Genomic DNA, 22,788 nt, shown 5'->3' with positions numbered 1-22,788 from the left:
CAGAAAGATATGATAGCAAATAAAAGCTCAAAAAGAGACAGCTTTGCTTCCTCAAAATGCACTCTCAGGTTTTTCCCGGAATGCAGAGATTATATGTATTTGTCATCAGCAACGGTCCCTTTCTACTCCACACACCACCGTGCCTTGCATCATCGCAGCACCTCGTTGTGTTCAATTGGCATTTATATGATGGATAGCTGTGGCTGTAGTTCCGTTCAATAATTCCCATTGAGTGCGACTACTTTACTATATTTTGATTCGCTTTTAGAGGCAGTGCTATGCCAGCAAACTGTAAATTGTCTGTGATAGATAGGTACAGCAAGGTAGATGTTGGCAAAATGTTCTGTCTGGTTGGAAGAGGATGGGGGCATATTGTTTTTTGTGCACCCTAGCCACAATCTTTAGCTTCACTTTTTGTAACAAAGACACCAAATGAACAACATAAATAATGAGTAACTCTTTGTAGATCTTGTATTCGACAAACTCAAGCAGCGATTGTGTGAGATAACTGCTACATCATTTTCAAACATCATTTTCAAACTGCTGTTCGTAAAATAGAAAAGGACAAAAAAAGTGTACCTGTGGTTGTGGCTTTGCACTTTTATAAAGCCCACTTGCCTTACATTACACAGAGTCCATATCATAACATCGTCTCCTAGCTCCGAAATTTCTCTAGATTTGTTTTGATTTTTTGATTTTTACTTAAAATAAAATCCCATCTCTTCTCCTTCTTACAAATCAGAATCCCATCTCTTCTCCTTTCTTACGAACACAAAAATTAATGTAACTCTATATTGTATTCCATTCTTTAAAAAACCCTGCATTTCCGAGACAATTAAATGAGAAACTTCCCTTCCCGCCAGTAACAATTATTTTGATATTTCCATATGGATATGTAATATTATTCTATCTGTACATCTGTCTTGCGTTTCAGAGGGCATCCACGCTTGAAATTGAAATGGAAAGAATATTAGACAATTTAATTAGTAACCTTGACAACTAGACATTAAAAAAGATTCTGCCCAAGAGTCCCATTGTGTTGCCCAGTCAAGCTCTTTGTCATAATTTATGATTTTTCTTTCCTGACAATGGGAGCCCGCACGGTCTAGCGAAGAAATTTCATCTATCATAATTTTGTCTGGTCTGGCTTTTTGGTATAGCATGTCTGATTGTCACCTCCAAGACTCCCGATGAGAGATTTATTGCATCCAGGGTAACTACAGTTTCCTTATCAGGATCACATTCATGTTGGAACAATACTTAGAATTATGCTTTGCATGAAGGAAATTGATTTTGGTTTTCCCCAACCTGGGGACCTCAATCAGATTTTGCATTAAAATTACATCTTTCAGGCTCTGATGTGGAATGTGCATAATCTTTGCAATCAGTCAGTTTGGCACCAATCATGTCGGTATAAATCTTCCAGAGCTTTTGTGGAAGACACAACTGGTCCAATTTCATGGCTCTGCTTACCGTAAGCAAAGAATTGCTGCCGAAGCAGGAATTCTTGTGCCAAGCATACTCCACATGCTAGTAATTCTTTGCTTACACAAATTTTGCGGTAAGCAGAGCAACGAAATTGGTCCCTTTTTTCTGAAGAGCAAATGCCAGTAAGTTTAGGAAAGTTTGCTGCCATTTTCTAAACTGCATTCTTGTCTGTATAAAGAGACCACTCTTGAGCAGTACTACTTTTTGTCAGATAAAAAACACTCTTGCATGATGTCCAAAGCCCAAAACAGCACCCTTACTTTGGTCAATGAAGACCTATCATTGGCTGAGAGTAGTGCGCAGCCCGTACATGCATGTCTGTTTCCATTGTGTGAACTCAGCAATGACGGCAACGCAAAGAGGTCTATAGAGACTGAATCTTAAATTATTCAAGTCAAATCCAAGGCTGTGGAGTTTACTTTAAGAAACCTCCTATTAAAGATGTGTTCAGTTTGAGTAAGAATGCCTCCTTATCCACACCCTATTCCGTCAAAGTCACTTATCAGATTTGGATGTTGTAACCAGGTCATGCGTTGTTCTCTTCTTCCCTTGAACTTAGTATTCCCTCAAAGGACATATTCAGAGACACTCATGTCACTGAATTTTCTACCGCTTACATTCCCGAGTCAGGATTGATGTACCTCTACATCAAATTTGTCTGTTTTGATTCTTTTTGTGTAAGAAATTGGAAAAAGAGAAAGACATAGTTTCCCATCTAATGTCCCTGTATGTGGGCCAGTGCCCGTCTTATATCGTCCTCTTTCCTAATTTAAATGCACATTTCATGAACCTCTTCTTCATTTCTTCATTGTTTGATTCCTTTTTGTTTTCGGAAGTTGGAAAAGTAAAGCGCGAGGAAGACATTCATTTCCTGTCAAATGTCCCTGTATGTGAGCCAGTGCCCTTCTTTAATGATCCTCCACCCTAATTGAAATGCACATTTCATGAACTTCTACATCTAATTTTGTCTGTTTGATTACTTTTTGTTCTGGAAAATGGAAAAAGCGAGCCAAAAGAAAGACATTAACTTCCCATCAAAAGTCCCTGTATGTGGGCCAGTGCCCTTCTTTCATGATCCTCCACCCTAATTTAAATGTATAGTTCATGAAATGACATACGGCAGTCATAATAAATCTTGAGACGTTAATGGTTTATTAAGTCTCTCGGAGTCTGAGTCATCTTAACTCAAAGCCGGATCAACGTGGTCATGTATCAGCCGAGAAAAACGGGTCCTTCCTGGGGTTTGAATATAGGTTCGTTGTGTTATTCTCAGTACGCTCCAGGGAAAAGCTTAGACAAATCCAACATATAGGTATCTATGCATAAACATGAAAGGAGGTGAATAGTTTTAACCCAAAAATTATCCCAACTGGGTTATAATGTCTACCCCGGTTGAAACCCAAGTCGCCCAATGAGGAGACGGTGGTTCCTGATCAGGGTTTATGACACAGTGTGCTTCAGTTGTCCAACAGGACTGGTTTTACATAGCTGCCAATTCGCCCTGATTCTGCAGAAAGTTCCCTGAAAATAATCTTCCCATAATCTGATGAAAACATTTATTTGTCTCCCAGATTGTATAAACTTTGTCTCCTTGGTGTTGAATGTAGTTATAAACATCTCCATGATTGTTGTACAAAATCTTCTTGATTGCAAGATGCATTGTATTAGAAACCAAATGTACAAGAGACTTTTTTATCAATGGTTCCTGCTTAGGTAACCCTTGTGGTAACTCTAATTTCATTAAAACATATATTGTTTGCAATTTTGTTACATTTTGAATCGTTGTTTATTATATTCTTCGTCTGATTTTCTCTTTCTTTGTCCAGATTGAAAACATCGACAAATGTCTTCAGTGTCTGGCGGCTAAGGGTGTGAACACAGAAGGTCTTCTTGCCAAAGGTAATAGACGAATAGGGTCAAGAGTTAATTAAAGGAACACGTTGCCTTGGATCGGTCGAGCTGGTCTTTGAAAAGCGTTTGTAACCGTTTGTAATAAAATGCATATTTATGGTTAAAAAGATATTTTAAAAGTAGAATATAATGATCCACACAAGTATCACTCAAAATTGCGTGGTTTTCCTTTTACCTCATCGACAAACATGAGCCAGAGCAAAATTTTTGACTCCCATAAATGGCCGACCACGTTATTTCGTAAAGCAAAAGGAAAACCACGCAGTTTCGAGGCAAGTTTGTGTGGATCATTGTATTCTACTTTTAAAACATCTTTCCAACCATATGCAATTTATAACAAACGGTTACAAATGCTGTTTATACTGCCAACTCGTCCGATCCAAGGCAACGTGTCCCTTTAATATGGTCAAGAGTGATTCCCTTCCCCAAAGCCCAATTTCATAGAGCTAATTAAGCAGAAAAATATTGCTTAAAAATTGTTTGCTATTAGCAGAAATGAGCAGGATACCAGTCACAAGTGACATTGTAGTTTGGCTGGTAACCTTATTCCGGTGAGCATAATTTTGTTGAGCTTAACTGTTTTTGTTGTGCTTAAGCAGCTCTATGAAGTAGGGCCAAGGTAACAGTCAGATCTGGAAAAAAGTGCTTTCTAATTTTCAAAATGGCTGAAAATTTCAAAGCACCACAGCACCTTGTAAACCATAAAAGGAAAAGGACACATACTTCAAAAATTGTAGTTCTGCAATACCTTACAGGAAAAATACTAAATGTTGAGGCGCCTTGAGCGTCACATGAGTGAGGCATATGTGCGCTGTATAAGTACCCATTTTTAATTAATTAAATCTCATGTTATCAAAGTGACTGAGAGAGAGCCTGAGCCAAACACTAAGCCGAAACAGTGGTTTAGAAAAAGGGTCTAAATTGAAAGCTTGAAGTCCAAAACGCACAGACACCCCTCTGGCCAGTACCAGAGAGGTGTGGGGTAGTGCTGTTTCAGAACCCTTGTCCCCTATCTTAATGAAAATGAAATCAAAAATATACACAAAGGAAAGGCCCCCCCCCCCCACCCCAGATGATAATGTCAGATTATTCCACACCCTCTGTCCCCTCCCCCTCTATGACCCCTCTCCCTGATGCAGCATATTCGTTAGGCCTGCATAAACAATATTGGTGAGAAGTATTAAACACAATTCAAAGTCCCTTCAAATGCAATAGAATCAATAACAATCGGGACAATGCTAGACTGTTTTCATGTTCTTTTAACCCGCAGGCGCCAATGTTCATAATCCTTTGTTCTATACCCTTTGTTAGCCTCTTTGTTCTCCCTACTGTATCAAGGCTTCCTGTTCCATTGTCTCTTACTTCACTTGGAATTTTTTTCTCTAAAAACACTTTTCTAAAAAGGAATATTTTTCCTTCGCAATATTTATTTTTTTCTGTCACAATCTCATGTTTCTTATAAAAATATCAAGCTTTCGATGAGATAAGATAGGTGTGAACATATGTAGACTAGTTTTAGTTCCATTGCATCTATCAGGAATCCTCATTTCGCATGCTATTCTTCCTACTTTAGTCTGATTTCTGATTATTTTTGCCCTTGGGAAAAATCAGAATAGCCTGAATTATGTTTCAGCCTACACCATACAATGAAGTAGGTCAGCCCTTGTACTCAATATGATGTTCCTACATTTTTTCCAAGGACCAAATATCATGCTTTTTTGACAAAGGGTTCTCCCTGCATTGAGGCTGATAGCCATTTTTTCTGCAAAATCTTCGTACATATTTTTTTTAAAGAAATGTACAAAGGGTTGACCTCGAAATGTATTTTATATAGGCCATATATATTTTTGTTTTAAGGATAAGCAATTTGAAAGGGAAGTATATAGAAAATCAGATGTCAAACGTCACGACCGATCCATCCTAAATTTGTCATCCTTTATGAAAGAAGAAGAATTCTTTTTCCGAGACAATTTCTCATCTTTTCAGATGAGATTAGTCTGGTGTTCTATAGAAACTGATTGATTAAAGACAGATGTAGGCAACCCAATATATTAGGGTCATAGGAGGTCTTTTCATTGTCACAATTTTACCATTGTTCTCAGTCAATATCCAATGTTATTAATTTTTCCTAGTCCATATTAAATGTTACAATGTGAAACAGAAAAAAAAAAGCGCAAAAGCAAGCTGGCCCACACCCATGACATTCTAATGTTCCATCTGGGTCGCTGTGTTTCTTGTTGTGCATCGATGCGCATGACAAGAGACGCAATTCACAACAGTTGGCCAAGCGATGTCTTTCAGTGCGCCGTGTTATTAATGCCAGGCAGTCCCGAGACAACAAACAACCTTAGATGACTCTCCAGTATACTGGGTTAGCCAAGGGAAAAATCGGTAAAACATTCATATACGAGGGTAATTAGATCACAGAAATGGCACAACAAGGGAAATTTGTGTAATTTAAAATATGCAATTATGAGTACGAAGGAACAAGGGGTTAACATTATCGAGCCTATAGATAGAAGCCCAGTTCATACTTTCTACAAATGTGAATGCAAAGTGAATTTAAACGTCACAGCCGTGTTTTCGCTGCAAATGTTTTGCAAGAGTTGAACACATTTCAACTGTTGCAAAATATTTGTTGCAAAATTTTGACGTAAAAATTTGTATCGTATTCGCTTTTGCAGGAAGTATGAACCGGGATTAATGGGAAATAAAGCTTTTTATCTTTTAGTAATTTCATCTGGTTCTTGCTCTATGGTCCAGGCTAAATACTTTGCTATGCAAAATTGCTGGACGAAAGCGTTCCCTGCCGTATAGCACTTAAAAATATATATTATAAGTTGAAAATTGTGTTTGTTTACAAAAACATTAATTTCCTCAGTGATGTTCCTGGTGCCTATTTCATAAATTTATTGTATGGTCTGCATTTTCATCAAAAAGAAACTAAATCAACCCAGTGTTTATCAACAAAACCATTTCCTGGCTTTGAGTTGCTTCGGAGTCTCCAGCAGCATCTGTTCAGCTCATCTCGTCGGGGTTTAGGAGACCGCATCATGTTAGTAATCGGCCCTCAGGAGTGATCAGTTAGGCTTGGCTACACAGGGATATCAGTAACGTGTGGCAAACGCTGCAATTGCAAATAATCAACAACAAAAATGAACAAGCTCATACTCTGCAATTTACATCAATTTCATCGTAACTATTAAACAGGCGTATTAAAGAGGTATTACTTCGCCATTTTGCAAGGGAAATTAAAAAGGAAATGAAGTCTTTACAAAAGAAAAATTGGGCTTAGAATTCAATCACTGTCATCTGGGCTTGATCTCTGTCTGCACATAATTGACATAGATTCAAGTCCGGTGGATATTTACAAAAGTAGGACATGGCAAACAACAATTTTTTGTTAAATGGGTCCATGTAAATATTAGCATGAAACCAGACACAACAAATAGAATTTAGCTTGGAGTCACTAATGTTTTTCTGTGTGAAGCAAATATTCGTGCTTAAGCGTTTGTTTTACAAAATTGAAATTGCCAGATTTTTATGGGGGGGCTAGGTTGTTCCAGCCTATAGTAAGCTTCATCAATAGCACCTTTGCCTTGAACTTATACCCCACAAACACTTCATATTAGAAAAGCGAATATAAAAACCTAGGCTTGATTGAACCCTGATCTTGCAGACGTACTGCATCTTAACAGTTTAAAATCAATCTCTTTCACAGCTGCTTAAAGAGAGAGAAAGAATAAAACAAACTGGCGGCAAAGTTTCTTTGTGAAAAAAAAAACTTCTCCAGGCAAGCATTAAAAGAAGAGGGGGAAAAAACCTTGTGGCCGACACAACTGCTGTGATGTCATTTGTAACCTTTTGTAATTTGGGTTTCTCCGTCATCGCTGCTGAAAATAAACCATCCTTGATGGAGGTACCATTTAAGAGAACCATGTGAGCTCACCGATGATGAGCTGAACATAGTGTTGATTCAGTTGGAAGTCGAGTTAGCGTCTTAAAGATCAATATTTGGTGTCTATCATCATGAGGAAGTCATTAAGGAAGACCCTTTGGTCTTTATGGGTGAAAGCTACCCATACAGTCACTCTAATGTCTTCAAGACATTGTGAAGATGAATCAGACTGCACGTATTTCTTTCAGGGCTTTTTTTCTACTTTCAAAATCACTTCCACACCACCAGGGCTGGAAATTAACACTGGACCGCAGGAGAGGGGCCAGTAATTTTAATCCTAGGCCAGTAAACTCAACAAGCTGACAAGTCCAATGATCTTGTGTTTTTCAATTTAAGGGTATTACTTCACTGTGTAATAGCTTTCATAAAAAAAATATCTTCAAAATTTGATTTTCGATCTCATAAATGTGTTTCAATTCTGTTGAGTGTCAAAGCACACTTGCCCAAAAGCAAAATGAGGTAAATCTTCTCATGTTTACTTAAATAAAAATAAATTTGTTTTTGTTGCAGTTTTGATGACCTACAGAAAGGAAGAAAATATTAATTTGAATAATAATGGGACAAAATCCTGCTTCCACAGGAAATTAAAAATACTGTCAAATTTTCCAAACATCTCAAATTGCTTTGATTGTTGCCACCTTTAACCCCCTTTCCCTGACCTACATTTTGACCTAAGTTATAATTAGCGTTAACCTTTCAACATTGCAGAAATAAAACTTCATCTGTCATAATACTTGATGGACTTTTTGTAAAGCAACATCCTATAAAGATGCTGCCGTTCAGTTATTAAACAAACATAAAAAAGTAATAGTCCACCAGAACATACCCAAATCCATAAGGAAACTATGAATTAACTTGATAGTTTTAGGAAAGAACAAAGTAATCATCAACTTTCCCTTTTAATAAGCACAGCTTGGAAAATACTTTTTGGCAAGGTTCCCCCTCCCAACAAATAAATAGAGAACCAATGACGGAAATCCCCTGGGGGTTGACAACTGGTGCCTGAAAATGATAAGACCAGTTGGAGGTCAAATATTCCACCAGCGTTTTTGATCCAGGAAGAATCAACCTACAAACTGATACTTGTGAATTTTAGTCGTGGAAGTTATTGTTGGAAGTGAAATTCTATTCTTTTGGTACTTTTCCCTTGCGATTATTTAGCATTTGTGCTGTTTTCTTGGTTTGTGAAACCATTTACGTTTGTTCAGTGTTCAACTTTTCTGACATGAGTGAAACTTTGAATCTGGATATTTTAAGTCATCCTTGAAGCTGCCATGATTGAATTTTAACAAATTTTAAGCCTGTAATTTTTTTCTTCTTTTGTCCCCCAGATATCCGAGAGGGCAACTTGAAAGCTGTTCTCGGCCTTTTCTTCTCGCTGTCAAGATTCAAGCAGCAACTGCAGCAACAGCAGCAGCAGCAGAAGCAAACTGCAGCAGCAGGCAAGCAGCCAACTTCAACAACACACAAACCGACGACGGCATCAACTCAACACAAAGTGCAATCTTCATCGCAATCACAACAAGCAACTCAACGGCAGCAGCCCCAGAGGCAACTCGCTGCGCCAACAACTCAGGCGGGACAGAAGCGTCAAACGGCGTCGTTATCACATAAGCAATCGGGCAACTTGCAATCACAGGTATTGTCAGGAGAACACTCAGTTCAGCTTGTAAATTCCAGGAAAATGCTGTACAAAACTTGTTTACTTATGATAGTTTTCGACACCAGTAACCAGTTCAAAACTTCCTAAAAAATGTTTCATACTTCTTGCAAATGCGAACGTGACATGAATTTTTACGTCACAGGGCTGTTTTCGCAGCGAATGTTTTGCAGAAAATTAGCATCTAGGGCAACCGATGCAAATTATTTGTTGCGAATTTATGACGTCAAAATTTGTTTCGCACTTGCATGAAGTATGATCCGGGATTCACAAGTAAAGGGGAATGCACTTTTTCCTTTCAAAAACCATTATGCAATGTAAAAGGACAGTTGATGATTACTTAAATAATTTCTTCTGGGTTCTTTTTTATATGTGTAACAGTCTTCAGCAGGGCAACGTCTAGCGACACCTAAACCGCAGACCACACCCAGGTCATCATCCCAGGTCAGACCCCCAGCAAGCAAGTCACCCTACAGCGCTGTACCCTCGCCCTACCAGACGGGAGCCAAGGCGCAGGGTAAACCGAGTGGTCCGAGTACCCAACTAGGTGCACAGCAACGCAAGGCAGGGGCATCAACGACGTCTCTTGCTTCATCAAGTAGGCATTTCTTTTCTTCACACTTTTAAAAAAAAAGGACGGTGCAACTTTGGTTTTGGGAAGGAATCCATTTTGCTGAAAATTTATATGATGGGTATAAGTCCTTTGAGTCTATAGAGCAAGGGAGTTACTAAATAGGATTTGAAACTTTGCCTGGTGGAAGTATAACTAAGAAAGTATAACTACTCAAAAAGAGATTTCCAGATGGTGTTACCGCAAATCTCGCTTAGAGGAGTCTCTAAGATTGTGAATTCCAAGAATCATTGTTGTGCCATCTTCTTAATCATTCTAAAACTACATGGAAACTTCCTTATGAAGGCTCACTTTGTCTTCTCTGTTCACAATTCATGACGTCTGCATAAATCATCAAAATTGACATCGCATTCATTTCAATATTAAACCAGCACTAGTGGTTTCCATAGAACAGAACAGTCACTAAGTATGTGAATTCCAAGAAACATTGTTGTGCCATCTTCTATATCATCTTAAAACTGACTGGAAACTTCCTTTAATATGAAGGCTCACAATTCAAGACGTCTGGTCAAATCATCAAAATTGACATCGCATTCATTTCAATAAGAAACCAGCACTGGTAGAGGCGGACAGCCATGCATCAACGTCAGCTCAAGATTGATGCTAGTCATGGTTGCTATCTCCAGGTTTCTTAAGTCACTTATAAGAGAGTAGGTCAAGCGAAGCCCATATTTCATAAAGCTTGTTGGAGAGTCCTTAAGGTTTGCAGTCAGACTTTCCACCTGGCACTCTGAGGAGAGGCATTACTGTTATAGTCAGGCAGGCAACTGAAATTTCACCAAAAAAGAGGAAGTTACAAAATTCCAATGGTTTTTGTACAGTGTTTTTTTTCTAGTTTGAATGGCACAAATGAGAATATAAAAACGATTCAGCTGGTCCAAGGAAAAGTTGCATACATAAATAGTTTACAGTAGGGAACTCCCTCACCCCCTTCCGAAAGAAAAGGCAAAAACGAACACAATCTTTTTACTCAAAACAGAGTGAATGATAATTTGGTTAATTTGGTAAATGTCTTTCATAAAAGGCATGTTTTTCCAGCATCCCCCTCTCTTTTTCGGATAAGATAATACACCAAATTGGTGGCTAACAATTGGGACAAACTATAACACAAAAGTTATTAATAAACATTATGCACAACATTGGAGAGATTACAAAAGTAAGTGTTCACAGATTTGCAAAGAACTTACATGATGTCAAGATTGTTGTGGTTTCACTTGTTTTTGCTTGAAAGGCCATAGATTTTTAGCAAAGGGTTAAACATTTAACTTTTGAGTCCAAACCTTTGAAAACAGTGAAACCAATCATTTTTAGTCCCACTATTTTTTTCACAGACCCTAGGTTCACTCTTTACCAAACAGCTTAATTTCCGACAAGTTAACATTGGAAACCTCTCCAATGTTAGAATTTCTTACAGCATTGTACATGCAGTCTTCACTTTGTCAATAATTATCAGAACGTTCTCGTTGTCAAGCATTATTGCCCACCTCTCTTGTTTTGGTCAAAATGCCTCCGAGTGTAGGAAGGCAGGCATCGTGGGTTAGATTATACTCTAACCAGCTAAATTACAGATACATAAATAGTTTCCATGGAGGTGCTGAAATGCAAATAGTTCTCTTTCATTGGATAATTAATTGCTGGATTAAGAACTCTATACGCAATGCGTAAAGACGTTTAGTTTATAAGCTAGGTGTGCAAGCCTTGCTCTTAAGCTTTTTGTTAAGTAGCCGACCAGCTTAATAAACTTGGTTAACTTGCCCCCAGAAAGTTTTTAGTAGTCCTGATTTGAAGCTTGTATAGACGGTGTGACCAAGGTTTACATTCAAACCACCCTCTGTTGGAAAAACACTGTATACGTCACATTTCGCCGGGCAAAAAGACACGTAGTCATGGTAAAATTGCATACACTTTCTAGCTGGCTGCCAAAACACAAAGGTTTTGCCCGGCGGTATGCGCGCGAATCATGTTATGGTTTTCGTGTGACGTCAGAGGTCACATCATCTATTGTCATAAATTTATCTTTCTGATGCATTAATTGTAGCAATCACAACCAGCATCCAAATAAAGTTACTCTCAAGTACTCAAGGGTAAATTAACACATTTTAAGAAAATGTATTATTCACCTTGAATGGAAGAAAGATGAACATTTTAAACGAGTGCGTTGCACAGTTTTTAGTAGCCGACAGGGGCCAGTTGCATTTTAATTTTGGTTTTTACCCATACACCGATGTGTGTTAGCACTGTATACTCATTACTTTCTCAAGTCCTGTGAAAAAATATCACAGGCATGCTGCTCGGGTGGGATTCGAACCCACGACCCTTTCAATTCTAGAGCAGTGTCTTACCAACTAGACTACCGAGGTTGCCCGGTAGCTAGAGGCAGTTGCATTTGTACAAGAAATAGTATGCCGGGCTAGTGTTAAGGGCGAGCCCTGCCGTCGATTTTGCCAAACTCTTCCTAACTTAGGATTAATCTTAGGACTTAGGACAAGTTAAGTGCCGTATCAACAGATGTTATGGGCATTGAACCCATCCTAAGTAAGGACGGGTTACTCGTACTAACTCAAGATATATCCTAGCGCTTCGTGAAATAGGCTGCTGGTGTGTCTCTGCATCCCATGTGTGATTAGTGTGGGTTTTTAACACTGTGTGAATTAACACGGCTTGGTGTGAGTGTGGCTAACAATTTTCAAAACACCATTTTTCTATTTTGCAGGGCTTGAACGCTCAAGAGGTAAAGACACACATTTAAAATTGAGATTTTTCGTCTTTCCTTTTTTTAAAAACCAACTTTCATGAATCTGAAATTCCTCCCCTTTCATAGCATGCAGAGAGATTGATCATGTAACGGTTCACCAACTATGCATGAAGTCTTATATACCATAATACTATAACTGTCCACATTCAAATTCTCATTTACTTTGTAGAGTAATTTATAATCAGCTGCTTGGATCAAAAGCTGTGTTCATTGTTGGCTGTTTATTATTCACTTCAACAGCCAAAAAAGGATGATCTCAAATATATAGATATTACAGTTTTCTAATTGCTGGAGTCCATAGGAAACATTACAAAAATATAACGAGTCTCTTACCTCACGTTAAAACATGGTAAAAATGTTTTTTTTTCTCCAGAACGCTCCAAGCCAAATTTCGGAAAAACGCGGGGTCAAACAAACCCGCGCGACAAAGAAAACGTGACGTCAGTGGGGGCTATTTGATGTGGAAAATAGCGCCCTCAGTTTGCCAAAGCTTGAGGACTGTGTTCAAACCAAATTATGGGAAAATCGTCACTGGCGTCAAAGGGCCATTATAATAGATAAGCCGTTTTTGACTCTCGGCTGAAAAAGCCGCGCGGCCGGGGCATTTTTGACTCGAGTTATTTATTGCTAAATGCAAATTTTGAGAGTAAAATGGTTATTAACCGATATCTACGATGTCTATTTGGCCATAAAAATGGAATAGTTGAAATATTGAGGTAATCCTTTATTGGCTCTTTCAACTTCTACAGAATCTAAATAGTTACCAAATGTTCTACTTTTAGCCCCTGAAGTTACATCCTATGAACACTTTCCAGTTTCAAAAAAGTTCAGCGTCTGTAGAGATTCTAGTCACAAGGAACCATTGAATCTGGATGCCTGCAAGAGAACTACCTCATAATTACTGTACATAAACATTTTTTTTTAAATACAAATGCTTAAATAAAATAAATAAAAAAAAACACTGAAAACATTTAAATAATGGTTTATGCACTGGTTACATTTCATAAAAGATTTTTCAAGTATCTATAGTGTTCATTTAGTCACACCCAAGCATGAATTCACTTGATCCGTTTATTCCACTAATATTGCTCAAAACAGTGTGCAATACAGGCAGTCAAATATTAGTCCCTCTTGACCCCACTCCATCCCAACCCTCCTCACCCTACCCCAACCCTACCCACCTAACCCCCAACCACCTTCCGTAACACAACTCTCTACACCCTACCCAACCTGCCCTATCCCATCTCAACCATCCCCACTTTACCCAAATTAACCTTACCCCATCCCAACCCTCCCATCCCCTACCCAAACCAGCCCTTCTCCATTCTCATTCTTTCCTCATTTTCACTTCAGGACATTGTGGTCATGTACTTCTATCATAACTTAGTCTTGGGCAAAGACATTTATCAACTTTTTATCACCACACATTAGCAGTTAAAACTTCTTTTGTTTTTTTTGCCGACTGTTGGGGTGTGATTTAAATCGTCATGTTTAAATTCTTCAATTGGGAAGTAGCATTTATGTTTCCAGCCTTCAATGAACAATGAAAATAATTTAAAAAGTCGTGATGCAATTCAGCACAGCTACTACTATAGTGCTGTCAGTGCGCCCTCGCTTGGTTTATGTGAATGGTTTGAATGAAACCAGCACAGAAATCTGAACTCAAGGCTACATTTATTTGCATGCATATTAATATGCATGAGTTGAATCCAATCTTTAAAAATAAGACAATTGTCTTGTTGTATTCACAACTAAACTTTTCTCTCTTTTTTCTTATTTTCTTCCCCCCTCCTTCAAATGTTGCTTTCGACATCAGCTACCTCTCAAAAAAGTGAGTACTTTTCAAAATAAATACATTTTTCTTCTTAAATCAGATAGATTAAAACAATTCTGAATCAAACTCTGAATTCATGTTTTCATAAATTTTGGTACCAATGTATGAGATATAATTTTGCAGGTCCTGAGCCCATCACTCTCGACAAATTCTAGATTTTCTGGATGATCAAGAATTAAGATATTTAATCCTTTAGAGGCCGTAGCAGCTGGAAAGAAACTTGTAACAAAATGCCCATAGCGGCTACAAACAGCTGCAAGAGTTGACCCACTTTCACTCAACCAGAAATTATCACATTCTGCATGGACAGTTTCCAATGTTTCCCATACACAATCTACAACTCTAAAAATCAATACTATTAAATAGCCCAACGTGAGCACATGGTGATCATTTTAAGAGATATTAAATTTGCATCATGGATAAAGAATGTTAATTTTGGTGTTGCCCTTACACCTCAGTCTACCCAGTACTATAGGATTCAAAGTGCTGCTAGCTACAGGCAATATTGGTGGTCTAGTTGGTAAGACACTGCTCTTGAATTGCAAGGGTCGTGGGTTCGAATCCAACCCGAGTAATATGCCTGTGATTTTTGACCACAGAACTGGAGGGGAAGTACTGAGTATACAGTACTAACACACATTGGTGTAAGGGTAAAATCAAAAAGAAAAGTGATCTATTTAGGCTTAACTTAGTTTCTGACTACGTGTCTTCTTCACAGGCAACTCATCATCTCATCGTAACTCGTCATCATCCGACATGAGTTCTCGCATACCAACATTCAACAAGGGTCCGAGGTCAACTCAGGGGTCGGGGGTCCCCCAGCGGGGTCAACTAGAAAAGGGAAGAGTGCCTTCCAGTTCTGCCTCCACCCCCACTCAAGGTATGAATAAAATGAGGATAAAAGACGTTGAACAAGTTCCATTAAAGAAATGTCTGTCATTTTGCCTGTAGACATATCAATCATAATAATAAATAAAACAGACATTTATATTGCGCAGTTACCTATATAAATATACTCTTCACCGCATTACAAGGAAAACAAAAAATGCAAAGAAAAAACAACTACACAAAAAGAGCAAGAATTAATTAAATGGGTGAAGTAAACAAATGGGTTTTTAACTTAGAGTTAAATAAATTAAGTGAAGAAGACTGTCTAATGCAAGGTGGGAGATTATTCCACAGATTTGGAGCGGCGTATAGAAATGCCCGATCACCTAATGTAGGCCTAGATTTCCTAGATGGGTGAGATAACAATGTGGGATCTTGAGAACTCCTGAGACGGTAGGTTGATTGAGACTGAGGGAGGGATTTCACGGTTATGAGTTCTTGAATGTATGTTGGTGCTAAACCATGAATGGCTTTATAAATTAATAAAAGAACTTTAAATGCTATTTGAGAGTTAGATTTGAATAACGCTTGTTACAATGACTTTCTTAATTTATCTACACAATTTCTTCACCACTAAACTCAGGCATGAGCATCCTACTTTAATCTGATTTCAGATGTGTTGCCCTCCGAAGAATTTGAAAATTTTATATAGGCCAACCCTTGTAATCAATAAAATTTTCTGATTTTATTTCAAGGGCTAAATATCATGCCTGTAAACTGTGACTTGTCTTCACTAGCATTTCACTGGGCTCAATGACCAGGGCACTAATGTAAAGCGCATGTAGACATTATTGTGAATTGCGCTATATAAGAACAAGTTATAATTATTATTGTATTATTATTCCCTTTGTGTAGGTGCAATACAAACAAGTTCTACTACCTCATCTCAGGGTACTTCATTACCAAATGGTGCCTCAACTCCAAGCAATCTCCAACCCCCCACACGGACAGCCAGCCAGATCCGTACCCTTACACCCAGTGCAAGTAAAGCTAGCAGTAGTGCACAGCAAAAACAGCAGAAGCAGCAATTGAAACTTCAGCAACAACAACAGAAGCAGCAGCAGCAGCAGCAACAACAGCAGCAACAGTCACAACAGACTCCAAAAAGTCCCAACAAGAGCTCTATGCTCACAAAACTGAAATTTTTCGGGAAGGAGCATGCTGGAAAAGAGCAAAACACTACCCCTAAAACTAATGGCGTTCCAAAGCCAGCTACCACCACAATTAACAATAGCAGTTCTGAGTCAACGTCATTAACTCAGCCACCCAAAGATGCTGCAGCATCAAGAAATAGAACAGCAGTTCAGGAACGTCCTGCACAGGACAAATCACGGACTAGCAGCAGCTTGAAGAAACATGGAAGCAGCTCCAGTATTGGGACCACAGCAAGCAATGCTTCCTCATCAGGAGGTGGCGGTACTGGCGGAGCAGCACCCCCTGCTGCGGCACAGAGTACTCCCCCATCCCCTGGTTCAAGTCTAGGATCAAGCAGCCCCAAGAATGCCCTCAAAGCAGTCGCACAGAAGACCATCGGACGAGCCTTTGGTGGTGGCAAGACAAAACCTGTCACTAAACCAGCACCTGGGAAACCTCTCAAGGATGACTTAGGGGTACGAGGAGAGCCTGTTGGATCAGCAGACACACCCAGAGTTGAAACACCAAGGAGTAATGAGGCTAACGCTAAAGCATCAACAAAATCTAAACTCTCACCTCCAGGAGGTAAGCCTACTAGTATTAAGCAGATCCAAACAGCTGCATCAACTAAGACCAAACTACCTGGGCCTGGACAAGGTCAAGCGACAATTGCCACACCAGGCCAGACTCCACCTCGTGGCATTCCTAAACCTGGTTCTGCCCCAGCAGGTCCGAAAACAGGTTTGAAAACTCCAACATCATATCAGACTTTACCTAAGATTTCCAATATGAATGGGACGAAGCAACTAGAAGAAGAAGGAAACAATGCATCCTTCACGAGGGGCGGTGCTTACAGCACCTTTCCAGGACCTGGAAATACAAAGCAAAAGAATGGTGAAGTAACATCCATGACTGAGATGAGAACTCAAGATGATACAGCGAGCAGACAACCAAGCTGTAAGCCCAAGAATGAGGCTCGATCACCAGACACGGCTCGCCTCCCAGCGTCACCGAGTCACGGCGCACAACGGTCCCCTGCTAACACAGCGACAGTAGCGCCATTCAATTACACTGGTAGCCGGCCAATGTCTAAAGAGTGTAGTGAGTTGAGCATAGCGAGTGCTAGCATGAGTGACTCGTCATTAGGCACTCCGATACAGAGCCAAAATAGCGTGTCATCCAGCAACAGCCAATCATCAGACAACAGCGTCGTGTACAGACCGAGAGAAGACGGGGACTACTGCACATCAGTCTACAAAAACGACAAAGTGGTGACAACGTTCGGCACGCCACCAACACAACCACGTGCTGCAAAGTCATATTCAGACGTGAGACCCAACAACATGGACTTGACTGTCATGAGCGTTCAGACACCGCCAACATCCAGAACGACCAAGGAGACCACCTTTGGGGATAGCGTCACAACTCAGCTCCGGAATCACCGCTCACCGACCGGATCCAGCAAAAGCAACCAATCACCCCAAGGCTCACCACGGACACAGCGCTCGGCCATCGCTACCTACGGTGCCTCTGCAGCCCGACTTAACAACCTTAGTTCCTTGCCTCTCCAGATTCCCTCCATGCCTGTCCAAGGGGACGCGCCCTACTCAGCTTACTCATACCGCAGTGGTGGTGTTCCTCAGCGCTTTGTGCCCGCTCCCTCCTTAACTCGTCTGTACAGTAACTCCATGCGGCGAACGACCTCCAACAGATCTCACCTGAGTGATCTACAATACACAGAACAGCCGATTCTTGACGATGATGATATGTACGATGAGGACATAGGCAGCGGTTACGTCAGCGATGGAGACATCTTGCATAGAAACGCTCAGTTGAGTGATATAGCAAGTGGCTACATGAGTGAAGGAGGTGGCTTCTTGTATGCTAAGAGGTTGGGAACCGGTGGTAGCAGACTAAGAGATGGAATGGCTGCCGTACGAGAGTTCCTTCAAAAAGATGTGGATCTCAGTGATGAAGAAAGGTACGTTTCTTTATTTTTATCTTGATTTCATGACAGCCTGAACAGGCAAAAATGCTTTAAGGCACTGGAAACTGTTGGTAAATACTCAATTATTAGGGTAGCTTAAAACTGAGTTGGTAGCGAGCAATGGAGAGCTGTTGATAGTATAAAGCATTTTGCTCCCTCTGAAGTAACATAGTTGTTGAGTAAGAGGTTATTTCTCACTCAAATTTTAAAAGGCTTCAGCTGAGGTCTTTCATTATGTATCTGAAAGCACACAAATTTGTGCAACAAGGGTGTTTTTTCTTTCATTATTTTCTTGCAACTTCAATGACTAATTGAGCCCAAATTCTAACAGGTTTGGTTATTTCTTCCAATGATGGGATACACCAAGGGAGAAAAACTGGTGTTTGACAATGACCAAACGTGTCCAGTGCCTCCAAAGATATACACCCCTTGCATATGACATCAAAAACAGCTCCCTCTCTGAGGTCGATGGAAGACCTATCATTGGCTGAGGGGTGTGCATGAGGCGTAAGCGCAAGCCGTTTTCTATTGTTTGACCTCGAAGATGGTGGCCTATGCAAGGTGTCTATTACTAAAATGCTTATGGGAACACCATGTAATAATCTGTACTTTGTCTGCAAAGAGGAGAATCAAAAAGTACCTGGTCTAACCATATTTATGTTGCTCAAATATTTTTCAAAAGTGCAAGGGTATTGATATTGTTGTTTATAAAAGCAAGATATCGCTAAAGATGTGTACCATATATTGACCATCATGCCATGTCAAAGTTTGTTATTAGTAATAAGAAACCAAATCAACTGGAAACATACTATTATTAAGTGTTACCTATGCACCGATAAATGTATTATTTATTCCAGATGCAAACTTAATATCTATGAAAATACACCGGTTTGAACCCCTTTATGGATTTTTTCTTTGAGTGAACAGTTAGAATGTTTAAGGAGCAAATTGAGACTGTTTTGTTGACGGATCATGGATATTTTGATGTGATGTATGGGTTTTTTCCCAATTTCTTTTGGATTCAGTTTGGGTTGAACAAATTTGTTTCATTATTGAAATAATGAGGGCATTGCATTGGATGATACTAAGATTAGTGTCCAGTGCAGTTCTATAAATTCTTCAGAATGCCTATCTACAATTAGTCACATGAGGGCGCTGTGTAGTTATGCTGTTAAGCTACCAAATCATTTTTACTTTGTACGAGTGAGAGTTTTTAGTCACAAGGTGGCGCTCTTCATTTCTGACTACTTTTTAAAGACACCTTCAAAGTTTAGAGCCAGCAGAGCATTTCTTTGCAAAACTGATCAAAGACACATTCTAAAGACAACATATAAAGAAAACTGATGTTGAAAATCTCAAAGTTATGTCTGTTTCAATCTTATCTTAAAGTTATTAAACAGTTGTAGATTTTATCACAAGAGAAGGGAAGATTGGATTTGTCCATGTCAAATTTGACTGAGCAAGCTTAGTTTTCAGTTTGAACTCAGCACAATGTCAGAACTATGTACCATGACATTAGGAAATGACTGGGGGAAAGAAAAAAAAAAGAGAAATTAGTGCAATTTGTTGTCAATGGAAGTTCTCCTGAGAATTCATGAAGCCAGAAACAAGTTTTTTTTAATGATAAATTCTTTGAGTCAGAAATAATTCTTGATTCAAACAAGAATCTGAGCTGGCAGTTTTGACAGCTCATGCAGCTTAGACAGGTGCACGCATTGCCCCGCAGGGAACTCCGAACTAAATTGGATACCCATCAAAAGATTGGATCACTTGGATTTATTGAAAGATTGCCCTCTCACCCTAAATCAGATTGGGGGGTGTCAGAAACTATGCTGAAACCTCAGGGTATTTTCTCTTTGGCTTGTGCGGTTTGACTTTGTCGCTTTGTTTTATCAAACGCTTGACTTTGTTTTTATTAATTTATGAATGGAAGTGGGAGGCCCGAACCACTGTGAATTGGATCTCAGCTACTCTGTGCTTTTGTAGAATTTTTATTTATATTGTGTCATTCTGGGAATTCAACTTTGTGGCATGACTTTTTTTTCTTCTTTTTAGTTATCAAACTCACTACTGCTCTGATTAGGATTATAATAAAAAGTATGAATTTCTTTAGTGCTTTATCATACATACCCAACAGGTGTCTCATAGCGCTCAGTATTTTTACAACTTGTACAAAATGGTTATTTAGAATGATGAGATCCATTTATATAGCAAATTTTAGGGGTAATTTGTGGCTTTGTTTGCTTTGGATACCCATGCAGAACATTATGGAATGTTACTCCAGAATGTTTAATTGGGATGCTTTCTCTTAAACAATCTCCATCGTCTTCTTCTTCTTGAAGTGCAGGTCTGGAATTCTGTTGCCCTAGTCTTGGCCTTGATGCCCTTTAAAACTTTCCCATATACTTTAAGATTTCCAAATTGAGGTGCCCTTTGCTAAAAGTAAATGGCCCTCTCAAAGATGAATTACCAGGAAGTGACTCTCTGTAAACCTTTTTGTCTGATCCAGACTTTTGGAAAACAATTTTTTGTTTAGAGGTCATTATGAGTGATGATGGCTAAGCTCACTGGATTACGACTGGTTGTTCTCAAGTTATGCAGCAGCAACCAATCTTTCACATCATAGTTTGGCAGTTTTTCTTAATTAAAAATTACTCTCAAACAAGAAGCTGGGGAAAAAAACCTACGTATTCCTCAAATAAAAAAGAGACCACTTGTCCACAATTCAACTCTGTTCCCCCCTTGCATGGAGGTTCCCCTCCCTGACGATAGAATGCCAAGTATTAATTTCGCCTCCGAATTACAAATAATTTCTCCCTTTGTAGACCTTTATAACCCCAGCAGCTCTGGGCATGAGGTGCTTAAAGGTACAGAGGTCTAAGGGACGTGAAAATGTACACTAGCCGAATTTACATTCTTTGGTTTGAAAACAGTCTTTCATGTGACTAACCCTTATTTGACTTTCAACCAAGACAATACAGTTTTCACTTTTGAGGCATTTGCTAAAGTTTTGAAGTTCATCCTGAGCTTATATGGTATATTGTCATAAAATTTTCTCTGTGCATGTCTTAACCAAGAATCCTGTAAGGAAGTTGGCTTTCTCAGGTCATTACGCCTTTAATGGGATAATACATTTCCAGCTTTCCGTCGAGATATTATTTGTTCAGCGGTGTGTGCGAGTTCCAAGACATTGGCAAATGAGATTTACCTGAGAATCGAGACACCCTGCTAGCTTGCGGTGGGGAGCCAAGCTTTGGCCTAGCCCAACTTCGTCAGAGACTGTGTGACTGTAAAACCAGATTTGGATTTTCAACCTAGTTTATTGTGTTGGAGAAAATATTTTCAGTGCTTTTGAAATTTTCCCTTTCTGAAAGGCGTTTGGGTAATTTTTGTACGACTCAAAACACAGATTTCCACAGATTTACATTGAACTTTTTACACGGTTTAAAGATAATGATGATAGAAAGCTTCCTTAATTTTTTTTTTGCTGAGGTGCTGTAGTTTTTGAGAAATGAAATTTCATCAACGATTTCTTTCTTTCATGTTTATTTGAATCAGGAATATCCTCAAATAATTGTTGGTTCTTGTTGATTCAAAAGCTTTCCACCTGCAAAGTTGTTGTTCAGTGATCCCAGAATCGGAGAGTACTCAGTTTGTTTGCATCATTGACAAACAACAACAGATCATCTATTCAAAGGCCCGCTATTTGTAAATTACACTTAACATTCTGTTATGCGTGTTTAACCTCAAAGTATTACCTCAAAGAAGGGTTGTTTTCAAAAACACACGGTAGCGGTTGTATTAAAAGTACAAAGTCTGTGACCGCTGTTCAACTTCTGGATGGTGTGAACAGAATAACTATCAGTCTAGAAGCCATACGTATCTGTTCAATTAAGCTTCATGGTATTGTAGAGAATCTAGTAGTACAAGCCAAAGGTTCACAAAAGAAACGCAATATTGTTTCCCAATTTGAAACCAGATCTTGTTTGTTCAACTATGAGAAGACAGACCCTCCTTGTGTGTCCCGCACCAGGGCGATACTGTTTTTTGTTTTCCTAATTTGCTGGAAGTCTGTAAGAGTAGACTAATGGACGGGGATTGATGCCTCAAGTCTCATGAATATCAGGTTTTTTGACGGTTCACATGATGGCCTGAAAGTACGTCCGAACTTAAAGATTAGTCTTTGAACTTGTTGAGGGCAGGATGATTGGGGTTTGGGGGTGGGGTGGATTGGCCGGTATTAAGAATCACAAATTGTGAAAAACAACAATCTGAAAAGAAAAATTAGGGACACAGAGAGAGTTTTGACAAACAGTTCTCAGGAGATCCGTTGGGTTCAGGTTGGCGAGGTTGTTTTTTTCCCATGCCTCTCACCTCTGTGAACTCCGGTTCTAATCCCATCTCTGACCGGAGCATGCGGATTGGGTTTTTGGTCCCAAGCTGATTGCATGGGTTTCCCCGTTTTAATATTTTCCCCATTTAAGGTTTGCCACTATTAAGGTTTTCCCCATTTAAGGTTTGCCCTACGGCATTTACATCTGG

At 39.3% G+C, this 22,788-nt stretch overlaps 1 protein-coding gene across 1 annotated transcript in view; it reads left to right on the top strand.

Annotated features, from left to right (window-relative positions):
- Positions 1 to 20,329, top strand: part of LOC117291290 (neuron navigator 3-like) — a 46,371-nt gene extending 26,042 nt beyond the window's left edge. Inside the window, exons 3-10 of the mRNA XM_033772924.1 lie at positions 3,315 to 3,387; positions 8,689 to 8,996; positions 9,399 to 9,615; positions 12,362 to 12,379; positions 14,220 to 14,234; positions 14,956 to 15,117; positions 15,981 to 18,240; positions 20,302 to 20,329. Coding sequence (XP_033628815.1) covers positions 3,315 to 3,387; positions 8,689 to 8,996; positions 9,399 to 9,615; positions 12,362 to 12,379; positions 14,220 to 14,234; positions 14,956 to 15,117; positions 15,981 to 18,240; positions 20,302 to 20,329 — 3,081 coding nt within the window. The remainder of the gene's footprint in view (positions 1 to 3,314; positions 3,388 to 8,688; positions 8,997 to 9,398; positions 9,616 to 12,361; positions 12,380 to 14,219; positions 14,235 to 14,955; positions 15,118 to 15,980; positions 18,241 to 20,301) is intronic.
- Positions 20,330 to 22,788: the final 2,459 nt, after the last annotated feature.

Source organism: Asterias rubens, chromosome 6 (genome assembly GCF_902459465.1).
Source record: "Asterias rubens chromosome 6, eAstRub1.3, whole genome shotgun sequence".
Lineage (NCBI taxonomy): Eukaryota > Metazoa > Echinodermata > Asteroidea > Forcipulatida > Asteriidae > Asterias > Asterias rubens.
Note: the sequence above shows the minus strand (reverse complement) of the source record. Positions and strands in the feature narration are given on the sequence as shown.